The sequence below is a fragment of the Ahaetulla prasina genome, chromosome 2 (assembly GCF_028640845.1).
Source record: "Ahaetulla prasina isolate Xishuangbanna chromosome 2, ASM2864084v1, whole genome shotgun sequence".
Taxonomy (NCBI): Eukaryota; Metazoa; Chordata; class Lepidosauria; order Squamata; family Colubridae; genus Ahaetulla; species Ahaetulla prasina.
Genome location: NC_080540.1, coordinates 221,614,993 through 221,631,058, shown reverse-complemented (window position 1 = coordinate 221,631,058; position 16,066 = coordinate 221,614,993). Strand labels below are relative to the sequence as shown.

General features: G+C 37.0%; 1 protein-coding gene across 4 annotated transcripts in view; it reads right to left on the bottom strand.

Moving 5' to 3' along the window:
• Window positions 1–16,066, bottom strand: part of TTC39B (tetratricopeptide repeat domain 39B) — a 79,665-nt gene that overhangs the window by 26,594 nt on the left and 37,005 nt on the right. For 3 of the 4 annotated variants that reach the window (XM_058171432.1, XM_058171433.1, XM_058171434.1), the window contains 3 exons: window positions 7,739–7,843; window positions 6,500–6,631; window positions 4,437–4,513 (listed from right to left, as the gene is read on the bottom strand). In XM_058171432.1, the coding sequence (XP_058027415.1) occupies window positions 4,437–4,513; window positions 6,500–6,631; window positions 7,739–7,843 (314 nt within the window). Of the gene's footprint in view, window positions 1–4,436; window positions 4,514–6,499; window positions 6,632–7,738; window positions 7,844–15,164; window positions 15,266–16,066 lie in introns of all 4 variants that reach the window. The other variant, XM_058171435.1, reaches the window with a different exon arrangement.

Genomic DNA, 16,066 nt, shown 5'->3' with positions numbered 1-16,066 from the left:
TCCCTTTGAAAATTTGTACCTGAAATCTAAACCAGGATTTTGGAAAGCTTTTTATGTTGGGATGGTATAAGTTGTTTGGGTTTTGTTTTTGTTTTTAAATCACAGAATGAAATTTACTGGACCAATATTTACTTGGAGAACTAACACTGAGCCTGTAGAAATAATGATGACATTTTAACTGTTTTCACAGTTCTTAAAGTTCTTAAGACATAAGGAAGAAATGATATAAAAATATGCACTGTATTTGGTTACAAAGAAATATAAATATACATGCCATCCATTCCAATTGTTCAGGAAAGCTTGCTGAATACATATTATAAGGACACATACAGCATATAACATATAACACTTAAGGCAACACCTACCAGTAGCAACATTGGTTCTTTACTATGGTCACTAACCAGAATGCAATAAATCAACATCCAATGGGACACAATAGTTTTATAACTAGATCATCAAAGCGATCAAATTGCACTTGGTTTTACAAACATGTAACCAAATTAGGCCATGTTCATAGAAACTGTGTACTTGTTTGTGTGTTTAACTTTACATGGAATAGATCAGAATTATCTGGGTACTTTGGTGAATAAGTAATGATAAAATGGGCCAGGAAAATGTTCCTTAGCAGGGCAGATTGATCCAGTTCAGCTTCTGGGACATTCTGGGATGATCCAAGCGAGGGAGAGGAGGCACGTCTTGTTGAGCACATTTGGGATGAGTTTGACCCTGTGGCTCCCGAGGACGTGGACAGGTTGTTGGGGAGGCTTCACGGCACGACATGTTTACTGGACCCGTGTCCTTCCTGGCTGGTACTGGCCACTCAGGCGGTGACACGAGGCTGGCTCCAGAGGATTATCAACGCTTCTTTGTTGGACGGGGTTTTCCCTGCCGCCTTGAAAGAGGCGGTGGTGAGACCCCTCCTTAAGAAGCCCTCTTTGGACCCAGCTATTTTGGGTAATTATCGTCCAGTCTCCAACCTTCGCTTTGTTGCGAAGGTTGTAGAGAGTGCCGTGGCGCGACAGCTGCCCCAACACCTGGATGAAGATGTCTATCTAGACCCGTTCCAGTCCGGCTTCCGACCCGGATACAGCACGGAGACAGCTTTGGTCGCATTGGTGGATGATCTCTGGAGGGCCAGGGCCAGGGGATATTCCTCTGCCCTGGTCCTATTAGACCTCTCAGCGGCGTTCGATACCATCGATCATGGTATCCTGCTGCGCCGGTTGGGGGGATTGGGAGTGGGAGGCACCGTATATTGGTGGTTCTCCTCCTATCTCTCTGACCGGTCGCAGACGGTGTTGACAGGGGGGCAGAGGTCGACCGCGAGGGGCCTCACTTGTGGGGTCCCACAGGGGTCGATTCTCTCGCCCCTGCTGTTCAACATCTACATGAAGCCGTTGGGTGAGATCATCAGTGGTTTCGGGGTGAGATACCAGCAGTACGCTGACGACACCCAGCTGTACTTTTCCACCCCGGACCACCCCAATGAAGTTGTCGAAGTGCTGTCCCGGTGTTTGGAAGCTGTACGGGTCTGGATGGGGAGAAACAGGCTCAAGCTTAATCCCTCCAAGACGGAGTGGCTGTGGATGCCGGCACCCCGATTCAGTCAGCTGCAGCCGCGGCTGGCTGTTGGAGGCGAGTTACTGGCCCCAAAGGATAGGGTGCGCAACTTGGGGGTCCTCCTGGATGATCGGCTGTCGTTTGAAGACCATTTGACGGCCGTCTCCAGGAGGGCCTTCCACCAGGTTCGCCTGGTTCGGCAGTTGCGCCCCTTCCTTGATCGGGATGCCTTATGCACAGTCACTCATGCGCTCGTTACCTCTCGCTTGGATTACTGTAATGCTCTCTACATGGGGCTCCCCTTGAAGTGCGCTCGGAGGCTTCAGTTAGTCCAGAATGCAGCTGCGCGGGTTATAGAGGGAGCTACGCGTAGCTCCCATGTAACACCGCTCCTGCGCAGACTGCACTGGCTGCCTGTGGCCTTCCGGGTGCACTTTAAGGTGTTGGTTATGACCTTTAAATCGCTCCATGGCTTAGGACCTGGGTACTTACGGGACCGCCTGCTGTTACCACATGCCTCCCACCGACCCGTACGCTCCCATAGAGAGGGACTTCTCAGGGTGCCGTCCGCCAAACAATGTCGGCTGGCGGCCCCCAGGGGAAGGGCCTTCTCTGTGGGGGCTCCCACACTCTGGAACGAGCTTCCCCCGGGTTTACGCCAAATACCCGACCTTCGGACATTTCGTCGCGAACTCAAGACTCATCTTTTTATCCGCGCGGGGCTGGCTTAAAATGGGATTTTATTGTTTAAATTTATTAATTTTAAACGGGGTTTTTTAGTATGGTAAATTTTAATCATTGGGCTAATTTAAAATAAGTTTTTTAAATCGTATTTTAAATTTGTATATTGTATTGTTGGTTTTATTATGCCTGTACACCGCCCTGAGTCCTTCGGGAGAAGGGCGGTATAAAAATCAAATAAAATAAATAAATAAATAAATAAATAAATGTTGCTTAAATGAAACAAGTGTTAATCGCACATCTTCATTAAAAAGGCTTCTCTAACCCTGCTCCTTATTAGCTTGTTTGGAACATTTGGGGCCACCAGAAAGTATCTATATACTGTTAAAACACTTGTTCTTGTAACCTTTAACTGGGCAAAATAGTGCATCATAAGGCAATAATTTTTGTAACAAATTATCTCAAATGGGCTAATTTATAGAACATGTCCAAAATCTGGGATCAAGGACTCCTGTGGAACTGAAATTTGGTAAATTTTATAAAACATCTAATGACATAAAAATTATCATAAAATTATGACATCATACAAAATGCCATAAAACATTTCCTGTGATGATGTTTAACTGTGCTATAGGATTATATAACTGTTATTTTTCATGCATTTTGGCTGATGTAATGTTGATGTAGGGGATGCAGTGGCTCAGTGACTAAGGCGCTAAACTTGATCAGAAAGGTCAGCAGTTCGAATCCCTGGTGCCACATAATGGAGTGAGCTCCCGTTACTTACCCCAGCTTCTGCCAACCTAGCAGTTCGAAAGAAAATGCAAGTAGAAAAATAGGGACCACTTCGGTGGGAAGGTAACAGCACTCTGCGCCTTCAGCATTTAGTAATGCTGGCCACATGACCATGGAATTATCATCAGTCAGCACTGGCTCTTTGGCTAAGAAACGGAGATGAGCACTGCTCCCTAGAGTTGGGAATGATTAGCACGTACGTGCAAGGGGAACCTTTACCTAATGTTGATGTGCCCTGCATTTAGTAGAACTATAAAAATTCATAGGCAAATATTTGGAGGATTTTACCTGATTTATAATCTGGCTTTTAACTGCCAGGTTTCTAGGTTGCTTTGTGAAAATTAGGATCATCATGTCAGAATTCAATGTGGTCACTAGGAACATGGTGGGAACTTCTGGAATTAGGCTACATGGCTGTGCGATTAGGCAATCCTTCCAGTGCTGCAAAAGGCTCCAGAGTTCTTCAAAAGGTAAGTGAGGAGGAGGATGTGAGGTAGAATCAGGCTTAAGGCCTGCAGGACCCGTGGGAGGAAGAAAAGGCCTGTGGGGACCCCAATGGCTGTACACAAAAGCCATAAATAGCTTTTGTGGGTGGCTGATGTAATTTTGAACAGCCATAAAGCAACCAGTCCTACGTCGTCGTACACTATCTGTAATGGCTAGACTGCAGTCCTTTGATACTTACACAGTGTGAATGATATAAATGAACAAGGAAGCAAATTCAGAGGTGCACCATTCCAAATTACTGTGTAAAATTTCAGCAATAACAAAATTATTACATGGATCATTGCCAGACTTATGAGTTTTATAAGGCCTGTTATTTCAGAGCTTGTAACATTGGTTAGTTAGAAAGCTGATTAATACTGAACTCTAAATTATATTCAGGCACGTCTTCTTGTGCACAAATGCCCTAAAATGCCCTCCACATTATTGCCAGTGTAAGGAAATGAAGGAGAAATGAAGTAGCGACATCTAAACCAACATTAAAATTAAACGTTAAGATTTATAAAATATTAACTATTGATAATCAACTTTCAGGCTCCCATGGTTTTTGGATCTTTAAGGATGAAGATTGGGAAGGTTTGCCATCCAGAAACAGTTTGGAGGTGATTCTCACCCTTTGATACCAAAGTTTCACAAGGCAGATCAGAACAGAACCCTAATATGCTGATAATCTGGGCAGGAAATTTTCTTTCTACAGAAGTGAAAAAAGTTAAACATACCTTTAAATAAAAATAAAGAAAGCACATCTTCCATGATATTTGAGTTTTAGACTATTTTGCAAATGTTGTACATATTTTTCACTATGTGTGCATTTATATGTGTGAAAAATATACACAACTTTTTGCAAAATAGACTAAAACTCAAATATCATGGGAAGTCTGCATATATATTCTTACCTTCACTCAGCTGATCTACAGACTGTTTTGAAACCAAACTGGATAATGATTCCACCACTGTGTTTCTTTTTTTAAACCTATATCGATATAAATGACAAAAACACACTTTCAGCCTGTTGTTTAATTAAAGCAACTATCATAAAAACAAAAAATCCTAAACAAGTTGTGCTCTACTGAATCTACAGGAAAAACATTGTACTATTGCACAAATAATTTCCAATAACATGATGCTAAGCAAACACAAATTTGCCCATCTTCTAGGGGAATAAGGGATTGGAGCAAGAAGATTATGGACATTTCCACACAACTGCTTTGCTGTGTTGTGCTTCAATCTTGGAGCCAGAAATAAGTAATACTTCCTTAAATCTTGTAATTCTCACAGTACACCCTCAACACACACACACACACACACCAGAATAGTGTGCCCCGTGTTACTGCCCATCAGTTGGGCAGAGAGAAAGTGACTAGCTCTTAGTTGCAACATTTTAAGGCTGTGTCTTGTGGTTCTCTTGGTGAAATTCCATCTCCACTCACCATTAGCTGCAACCTGAAAAGCTATCTTGAATTGGTATACACAATTGTCTAGTTACTCTTTACACTGCATTTTTTCTCTTTGTTCTGGGACAAGCAAGTTATGTGGATTAGCACTATGTGATTTGATAGATAGTACAAGTTCTAGAGATATCTCAATTACTTGGCTATTGCAGTGTTATCATCTGAGTGGTATCTGTAGTAAAGTTTTAAAATGCAGCAAATATATTACTTAATTTTGAGAAGGGGAGGGCAAAGACAATAGATCCAGGTTTATTTTTCAATGGACTCAACAGCAGTTTTAAATTTTGAAAATTACCATTTTCTTTTCATCCAACTACATTGTTATAAAAATCATATACATATTAATAATGAAAATGTTGAGCTTTCTCTGTTAAAATAACAAATACCTTTTTCTTTCCAAATTAACTAGAGCTCTAGCATGAAAGTCAGCTGGGTGACCTTGGGCTAGTCACTTTCTCTCCGCCCAACTCATCTGACATGGTTGTTGTAGTGGGGTAAATAGGAGGAGAAAGCAGGAGTGAAATCTAAAATTTTTCCCTACCGGTTCTGTGGGCGTGGCTTAATTGATGGGCGTGGCTTGGTGGTCAGATGGCTTGGTGGGTGTGGCCAATAACAATAAATAATAAAAATAATAAACAAAGTATAAAAAACAATAAGAGGTACCAAAAACCAACTTTCACACTTTACACACACACACACAACACAACTGACTCACACACAATGTAAACGCAGCTGTACTTCACACTTTACACAGCCACAAAAAGCTCAAAAACCAACTTTCACACTTTACACAGACACAACTAACAGACACACACACAATATGCCACATACAGCTTTCTGAGATATTGTGTGTTTGTGTAGTTAGAGTGAAACACTACAGAAACACACCAAATCTCAGAAAGCTGCACAAATATTTTTATTTTATTATTTTATTTTATTTTATTTTATTTTATTTTATTTTATTGTGGACTTCAAGTTCCTAAGCCAGCCAGTTGATCACAGAGGAAATAGATTAGCTGAGCAATTGATTCTGTTTGGCTGAAACTGAAACTGCTTTCGGGCTGGAAAGAGAGCCATGAGTTCATCAGTAATCAGGTAAGTGCCTTAGAATCTCTACTCTTACTTGTAGAGAACAAGTAAGGTTCTGCTGTTTTTTACTTTTAAAGGCCTGTTTCGGCTGAAGCAAAACCGGCTTTTAAAAGTAAAAAAAAAAACCTCTGCAGATGGTGCGGCTCAGCAGAGGCGGGGGGGGGGGCGGGGCCAGGGATTTTTGCTACCGGTCCTCCGAACCAACAGCCGCCATCGCTACCAGATCGCGCGATCCTGTCCAATCCGGGAGCATTTCACCCCTGGGCGAAAGGGTGTTGGATATATTCTCTGTCTTGAGTTATTTGTAAAAATAATAGAGGCAGGATACAAACAAACATATATTTTCATTACATAATTAAATAATACTAATCCTGATTATGTCAATTCTGCAAGAATATCATAAAATTGTTCCATCTTACTTTTGACAAGTTTGTAAAGCTTCTTTCATTGCACACAGTCCCATTTGGATATCCTGTTGTTCAAATGTCATTGCTGCTTGAATAACTAATATAGTGCTATAACCTAGGGCATGGTACATGCTATCTTTAGACCTATTTTGAAAATAAAATATAAAGACAGTGAGTGATAAGAAAGCCAATTATGATTGTCAAAAACAAAAGTGAAATTTTACATAATGTTTACAATACAGTTTATTTTTAAAATGCTACTTTGTATTCAATGTAACATTTTGAGCCAAGCCTATAAAATTCTTTAAATTATGCATTTTCTTATTTTCTTTATTTGGGAATTATTCTGGAGGCCAATCTCCTTTGTTATTTGCTTTTCAAAGAATATTTGAATACCAGTATATATCAAAATATGAGCTAAAATATTAATTTTAAGTAAAACAATCAGGAACACTTTTTTCCTGGGGTTCCTAAACTTTTTAATATTGTGAGGACCTCTCTTCCATAAAAGTAATTATCTCATGAGGCAAATGCTGGCAAGATATCAATATGCCGTTTTTAATAAATAAAATTTAGGGTTTTTTGTATCAAAAAGAATAAAAACTTACAACTCTATAAAACACTGAAAACAAAAATACATTTTGTTTTTTGACAAAATGACAAGTCTGAATGAATAAATCTTAAATATTTTGTAAAATAAATAAAAATGGGAGTATTTTAAAAATTCGTTTTAAAAATCACACTTTATAACAAAATACTACTTTAAAGAACACAATATTGTTTCATGAAATCCTTGAGCCTCTGCTGGGAAACAGAATCAGGAGAAAAACTATATTCAGTAATATTCAAAGGTCTGAATTTGACTATCACACCTAGGGCAAAATTTAGGGACCCTTCTCTGACAGTTTAAAAAAATCTGTTTTAGAGAATGGGAGTAAATAGTTATAAAAGAAATATTTTAGGCAAGAACAGAAATTGAAATTATATTATTCAGAGGCCTTAAATACATTTATAGAATAGAATAGAATAGAATAGAATAGAATAGAATAGAATAGAATTTTTATTGGCCAAGTGTGATTGGACACACAAGGAATTTGTCTTGGTGCATATGCTCTCAGTGTACATAAAAGAAAAGATACCTTCATCAAGGTATAACACTTACAACACTTAATGATAGTCATAGGGTATAAATTTAACACTTAATGATACAACACTAGCTACCAAATAAGAACTCCAGTAAACAAAACTCACCATGGTCGAAGTAATTCCAGAGCTTCTGAAAATTTATTGTTAAGAAATAAATTTAATGCCATTGAACACTCTTCCAAAGCACATTTAAGATCCATTTTTGCAGCCCTAATAAATGCACAAACAGAAAAAAATTCATTACGCTTACACATTACTAACACTGTTCTATTGTTTAATATGGCCAGATTCTCAATGTTCGATCTAGATAAGATTAAATTAAAATGATGAAGTCTGTTGACTAATTATTATAACAAAATATTAGTGATTCCTAAACACTTCATCCAGTTTAGAGTATTACCGTCTCAAATTTTAGGGTCAGAGAGAGCAATGTACGTGTGGTTCTACTTCCTAGCCCTATTCCCTCAAACGATAGATAGATGATAGATAGACAGACAGACAGACAGACAGACAACTACAGATAATATTCCATATATTGCAGCAGATTGTAGTCTATAAATATGTATATCATGATATAATCTCTGAATGCTACACAATTATCATTTATGTTGCAGCAGATTAATGAAGCTAATGAACCCTGAGAAAAAGGACCATTGGACAGTTCATTACAGGCAAGAAATCAGAAACACTGGTGCTCATAAGCTTAGAACAGCCATTATGAAAGAATTCCAGCAATTGCTAGTCTATTTTTATACTGCAATTGGTGTTCTAAATCTTGCACCTCTTTCTCCTGCTTGTCCTAGATAAAGAGCTAAAAAAGCAATCCTTTCTGGAGTGGGAGGGAATTTCCATCTGTTCTTGTTTTGGCAATGGCAAAGCTGGTGTCCTGTATGCTTCCCACACAGGCTGATATACATGCCTATTCAGTTTGTCCTATGAATAGAAGTAACTAATGAAATCATGGAATTTTGATCTGTACTAGCCTGGAATGCCAGGCATTTTATTCCCTTGGACTTTGGAATCCAGGTGATTAAGAGAGATCTTTAAGACCTCAAAAGCGTTTCCTGCGCAATTACTACATAGGAAAGCTTGTGGTGGAGGTCTCCAAAAAGTCAGTATGTTCCAGAAAAGTAACAGAATCAAATATTCCAAGCTGTGAAGATGTGTCCCTGGTGGATAGAATAGGGACCTTGACTCAGAATGCAAAAAATGGGTGAGATAGTGCAACAAGGTAAGGTAACACGGTGAACCATGGCTACTGAGGCTACTAAGGTGAGAAAAGAATGAAGTTGCTTAAATCTTTGTTGATCTTCATCAGAACTTCATCAGAACAGTAGAATGAGTGAAAACATGCAGAAAGAAAATTATTTTTTTCTAAAAGGAAGAAATCACTAACAAATTGAGGGTCTATCCCATCTCACTTACAAAAAGTTAGATGTTGTCTTATAGTGCGTATAGGTTAAATGTGGCTGCCCCAGTGGGATTTGACAGAATTTGTTTCCATTTTTGGTTAGGTTTCTGGTATAGCTGAGCCAATCAGGGAGGATATTACTATATCCAGGTTTATAGTTTACCATTACTATTTCTTTATAGACCAGACTATTGTGGGTCTGTCTAATATCATCTGGCCACTCTGGTTATGGCATAGGATTAGAAAGTCACCATAAAACTGCCTTCTATATTGAGAGACGCTCAGATATGTTCATATATCTCAATGCTTCATGGCTGGAACATGTATCTCAGATATAAAGAGCCTGGACATGAGCGCTTCATCTTTACATAGATCCACATAGGTTGAGGAGGGATGTGTGGAAAAAAAACTTCCAATGAAATTGTCTGAAATCAGCTACTAGTACAAGGAATCCACAACGTAGGGCCGAACCAAGAAGAAAAACGGTTTACTTGATCTCTCTTCTACAATTGAAAAGAGAGTGGCTCAAATACATCCATAGTAAAAAAAAAAAAATCAAATAGTATCAATCTATTATTCAATCTCACAACACCAATGTATCCTCCTTAGACTCTCCAAAGTAACTCTATTTTTAATAGTGTACGGGGGGGGGGGGGAGTGGGGGTAGACTGATTTCTTGGGGAAGACTATTTCAAAGTATAGAAGATCCTGCTATAAGCCTTCACATATGCCTGCGCCTTACATCCTGAAAATGGGGAATTTCAAGCAAATTCTCTTAAGATGTTTGAATCAGATGAGTTGAAACTAGGTGCAGAAAATACTTTAGTGCCAAGCCATGTAGGGCATTGATGGTCAAAATAAGAACTCTGAATTGCAATCAGAAACAAATATGGAACGATCTTATATTTGTTCTTACAAAATCACCACACTTACAGAGAGTATACATTTCAATCAATAAGAATAGAGCTGGAAGGGACCTTGGAAGTCTTCTATTCCAACCCACTGCTCAAGCAGGAGACCCTATACAATTTGAGATAAGTGGCTGTCCAGTCTCTTCTTAAAAACCTTCAGTGATGAAGCATCCACAATTTCTGAAGGCAAGCTATTCCACTGGCTAATTGTTCTCACTGTTAGGAAGTTTCTATTTAATTCCAGCTTGCTTCTCTCCTTGATTAGTTTCCATCCATTGTTTCTTGTCTTGCTTTCTGGTGATTTGGAAAATAAGTTGACCTGCTCTTCTTTGTGGCAGCCCCTCAAATACTGGAATCATGTTATGTAACTCCTAGTCCTTCTTTTCTCTAGACTAGCCTTATCCAATGCAACCATTCTTCATATGTTCATGTGTTCATATGTTTTAGTCTCCAGGTCTTTAATCATCCTAGTTTGCACTTTTTCCAAAGGCTCAGCATCTTTTTCGTAATGTAGTGACCAAAACTGGATGCTGTATTCTAGGTGTGGTCTTACTTACATGTATAAATACATTCAGAAAACAAACAAGAAAAAAACTTGTGGATTATGAAACAGGCAAATAATCAGATCCTACAGTAAATAAATCCATCAGAGCTAAGAAAGCAATGAGAATAGGGTTTTACAGATATGTACAGTATGCATCCGGTATATCCCCCTGCAAATTTATAGCAGAAAACCACAACCCCTTCTGCAATGGGAAGGGTGGAAGCAATTGATATTATCTTGAAACAACCCTTTCAAAAAATAGTTGAAATGGAAAAGGTCCAATGCAGTATGAGGTCACAAACCTCCTTAGGAAAGATAAAGTATTTAGGCAAAAGAATAATCCCCCATAATTATATCCTCAATAGCCCCTTGTTTTAAAAAGGGAGCAACTTCCTGGCATAATGCTGGAGATACTTTAGAAGTGACAGGATGATCCCCAAATAATTGACACTCAGATACTAGGTACAGAAACCTATCTATTTTAAAAATAATCTTTAAAATAAGATAAGCACTTCTTAAATGTTTATATGAATGTACAGCTAGCAAAGTATTTAGAACAATGAGTTTTTTGCAACTGAAAGTGTAATCGGTTTCTTTTGTCTGAGTTATGAGTAGGGCCAGAGGGGAAGTATGAAATAGGTTGTTGAAGCCTCCATTTATTCACTGCTATACAATGTTACTAAAATTAGTTTAAAGTTTCATCAGTCTTATCAGGGAATAATCTGTCCCTAAAGAAGGAAGGGTCTAAGATTCCGATTCCAAATTTACCCCAGCTAGATTAGAATGCCTAATTTCATTTTAGAAGGATATAGACAAGTAGTGAATGAGTTCAGAAGAAAAAAAGGATGCACAATAGGTTGGATAAACTACAGCCATGGAAAATATTGAAGAAATATGTATATATAGACTGGACAAGAGTAAACTAAGGTGCTAATGACAGCACTGTACTAATATTTTGAAAAATAGTTAAGTAAAAAAATTAACTCTGCTGACCAGAAAGAGAGCTAGATTTCATGTTTTTAAGTTAAAAATATATAGAATAGAATAGAATTTTTATTGGCCAAGTGTGATTGGACACACAAGGAATTTGTCTTGGTGCATATGCTCTCAGTGTACATAAAAGAAAAGATACGTTCATTGCCAGCAACAAAGTTACAGCCATAGAGTCATAAGTGGAAAGAGATTGGTGATGGGAACTATGAGAAGATTAATAGTAGTGCAGATTTAGTAAATAGTTTGACAGTGTTGACATTATTTGTTTAGCAGAGTGATGGCCTTTGGGGAAAAACTGTTCTTGTGTCTAGTTGTTCTAGTGTGCAGTGCTCTATAGCGTTGTTTTGAAGGTAGGAGTTGAAACAATTTATGTCCTGGATGTGAGGGATCTGTAAATATTTTCACGGCCCTCTTCTTGATTCGTGCAGTATACATATGAAATATATATATTTCATCTAAACATTAAAAAATATTTATAAATTAAGAGTTTCGACAACAGAATTATTCCTTAAAAGTTTAATAGGCTTTTTTTAGTGGAGTTTTTCAAACAGAGATATGATATTTATATTGTCTCAAGTTTCCTGAAATAAGCAAGAGATTCCACTAATGACCTAACAGGCCACTTCAAACTATAATTTGTACTGCTATTTCCAAACAATTATAAACCTTACTGTTAGGCAAGAACATATAACCCAGTATTCTTTAGCTCCTGAGAATGCTTTCATTCAGCTTATAGTCAACTTGCTTTCTAACCTGTGTTCATTTGCCTTGATTTAAAAGAATAGGGATGATAAAGTATAAACACAAGACTTACTAAAATCAGTATAACCAGCATCTTTCTATTTAATTGAATAATTCAATGAAAGGAGTCCAAACTCTTAAATTAGATAGCTTATACAACATGCTAAGACATAGTTTAACTATGGCAATTTGAATAGGCCATGACTGGCAAAGTTCACACAGTATATTAAGCCACAAACAAATAAACAAACAGTATTATAGTTTTGGTGTGTTATATAGAACCGGCACCAATGAATCAGTTCAACTAACCACCCATCCTATTACTGACTAACAATGATTTTCAAAGTTTTAAGTAGATCTTTCCTATCATCTTTGTCTAAAAAAATTTAAGTAAAAAGAAAACTTTTAAACTTGATTTCTATGCGGAACCACAGCAAATATTGGAAAGAGCAAGTTTCCGTATAGACAAAAGCTACAGCTTGTAAACTTCCCCCTTTTCCCCCTTTCTCTCATACACAAAGATCTATGAGTCCATACAAGCAGTTTCTTCTCTACCAAGTATGCACTGGAACCAGGATACATACTTATTTTTTTTATATAGCATAGGGCTACATCTTCTTGGCATACGGTGATATTTAGGCTATGTAGAAGAAGCAAAGAAAACCCATGCAGTCATGAGAAAAAGATGTCTGAATCACATTTGCTAAATATAAAACTACTCTTTTATTTTTGTATAATATGTTTTTCAATAAAATTATTAAATAAATAAAAGTTTCTACCAACTGACAGATTTTCAGCCAAAGAACACAGAGGTTTTGTTTTTTTTAAAAAGTAAATTCCCATAACAGGATCAAGATGCTTCAGATAATTTTTTTAAATATTTTGAAAAATATATGGTTAATGCTTTAGTGTAGAGCTGACTTTTATTCTCATGATCTTACTTTCAACTACCATGTTTTTTGTATTTTTAAATTTACAGCATGGAAATGTAAAGTTCTCTTGAACAGGTTTTTCTGGACAAACGGGAACCAAGCAAAAGTAATAATTTCAGACTATAGTACTACCAGAAAAAACCATCAAGTTATCTCTTTTGTACACCCACATAATTCTATGGGAAGCCCAGATAATCTTTCCTCATTTTTTTCTCTATTTCTTCTACCTTATTTTTAACTAGGAAGAAAATTCTAAGAGTATAATGAAATAGATTTATAACACTAGGAACTCTTTTTCTGGAGCTACATTATTAGCTTTGTGGAGAAAGTAATATTTTGAATATTCAAATTATATATTGAATATAATTATATATTGAATATAAAATTATATATTGAAAAATGTGGTTTAGACAGTATCATCACCAGATGGATTTGTAACTGGCTGACCAACCACACTCAATGTGTAGTCCTCAATGGAATTGCATCTACATGGAGGAAAGTATGCAGTGGAGTACCCCAAGGCTCTAGTTTAGGCCCAATACTCTTCAACATTTTCATCAATGATTTGGAAGAGGGGATAGATTGGGGAACTCATCAAATTTGCAGATGACACCAAGCTGGCAGAAATAGCCAACATTGCAGAAGATAGTCTTAAGATACAGAACTATCTAACAAAATAAAATTCAATGGTGAAAAAAATAAGGTTCTACATTTAGGCAAGAAAAACAAAATGCACAGGTACAGTATATATGGTACCTTGCTCAATAGTAGCAACTGTGAGAGGGATCTTGGAGTCCTAATGGACAACTATTTAAATATGAGCCAGCAGTGTGCAGCAACTGCCAAAAAGCCAACACAGTTGCATAAACAAAGGGATAGAATCAAGATCATGTAAAGTATTAATACCATTTTATAATGCCTTGATAAGGCCACACTTGGAATATTGTATTCAGTTTTGGTCGCCATGATGTAAAAAAGATGTTGAGACTCTAGAAAGAGTGCAGAGAAGAGCAACAAAGATGATTAGGGGACTGGAGGCTAAAACATATGAAGAACGGTTGCAGGAACTGGGTATGTCTAGCTTAATGAAAAGACAGACTAGGGGAGACATGATAGCAGTGTTCCAATATCTCAGGGGTTGCCACAAAGAGGGAGTCAAGCTATTCTCCAAAGAACCTGAGGGTAGGACAAGAAGCAATGGTTGGAAACTAATCAAGGAAAAGCAACTTTGAACTAAGGAGAACGTTCCTGACAATTAGAACAATTAATCAGTGGAACAACTTGCCTCCAGAAGTTTTTCCAACACTGAAAGTTTTTTAAATGATGTTGGATAACCATTTGTCTGAAGTGGTGTAGGGTTTCTTGCCTAAGCAGGGGGTTGGACTAGAAGACCTCCAAGGTCTCTTCCAACTATGTTATTCTATTCTATTCTATATTGATCCTGCTAGAAAATACCTCTATAATTCACTAGCCACACAGTATATTCTATGTATTTTTACTGCTGTGGCAATTGGTAGTTAGCATCTCTGAAGTTACAAATATATCTTTCAAGCTAGCTAAAGCAAGTCTTTTAAAAACTAATATTTTTCTGCTTTATTAAACAAATACTATGAGGCGTAGTGCTACAAAAACGTTTTCTTTTCTCTCTTCTTTTAATCCATTTTAGAGTAATATGTTCCTGTTCTCTATTTATTGGAGAGTCATATTCCCTTTTATAAAAGGAGAAATTAACAAAAAGATAATTCCCTACAGCAAGACTGCTTTCAGTTTTATTCATAATATGTTAAGTTAGACATGCATAAATCACTGAGCCATGCTAATTATGTATTAATCTGTGAATTAAAAAAAAACTGCAGACATAATTGCATCTTGAAAGATAGCATATTTTATTACAAAATATTAATTTTATTTTAGTGTATTAAAGCCAAGATTGAGTCATCCCTTAAGTTAATTAGTATTTGTTGGAAGATTTATAATCAACATTTCAAATCAAAATTACCTTGAACATTCAGGAAGTACAAAAGATGACTAAAATCTCTGATCTGGGTGGGGCAGGTTAGGTCTTCCTTATTAGCATCCTTAGGGATAATAGCTGTTTTACTAGTTTAGAAGTAGCAAAGGATGAAATTGTGATTGTGATTATGATTCACCAAACAAAAAACTAAAAATGAGTACAAAAAGAGCATATTAACTGGGAACAGTTAACTATAATACCACCTCATAATAATAAAAGGAAGGTTCCCAGAGCTTAATAATAGGTTAGCCAGCACAAAAGGCAAACAAATCAAAGCAAATATCTACCGTACTCCCACTGCGTCATTCAAATAATAGCTCAGATCCAATCACATGATCATGACTGAATGGTCCTTTTTCTATGATTTCATATAAATTACTATGAAGTTGCAAAAAGTATGCTGCCTGAATCATATATTACAGTAGTGAGAACAGTTCTAAATATAATGACATGAAATAATATTATAACATACTTGCTAGCTTCTGAGACTCTTATAGTCTCTTACAAAATAACAACTCCAGTTAAACTGAATATGAAAATTGTTAGATGATATAAGTAATTGATTCATAGAGAATTTTTCTACCTGCCATATACCTGACATGTAATCTTATCTCTGTAACAGTTTCAAGAAGTATTTCTGTATACACAAATGATTAAGCTAGAGATCATTTATACAACCAGAAGCACAGCAATTAAGCTGATAGAAATTACAAAGAGAAAAGGAAAAACAATAATTCATGAAATTAACACTTAAACATAAATTTCCCCAGGATCATCAGAATACAGTACATCCTAAACTCCCTCTACTATCATCAGTAAGCTTACCACCTATTTTCAAAATAAAAACCCTCATATAAAGTGATTTCCCAGAAAATAATACACACAGG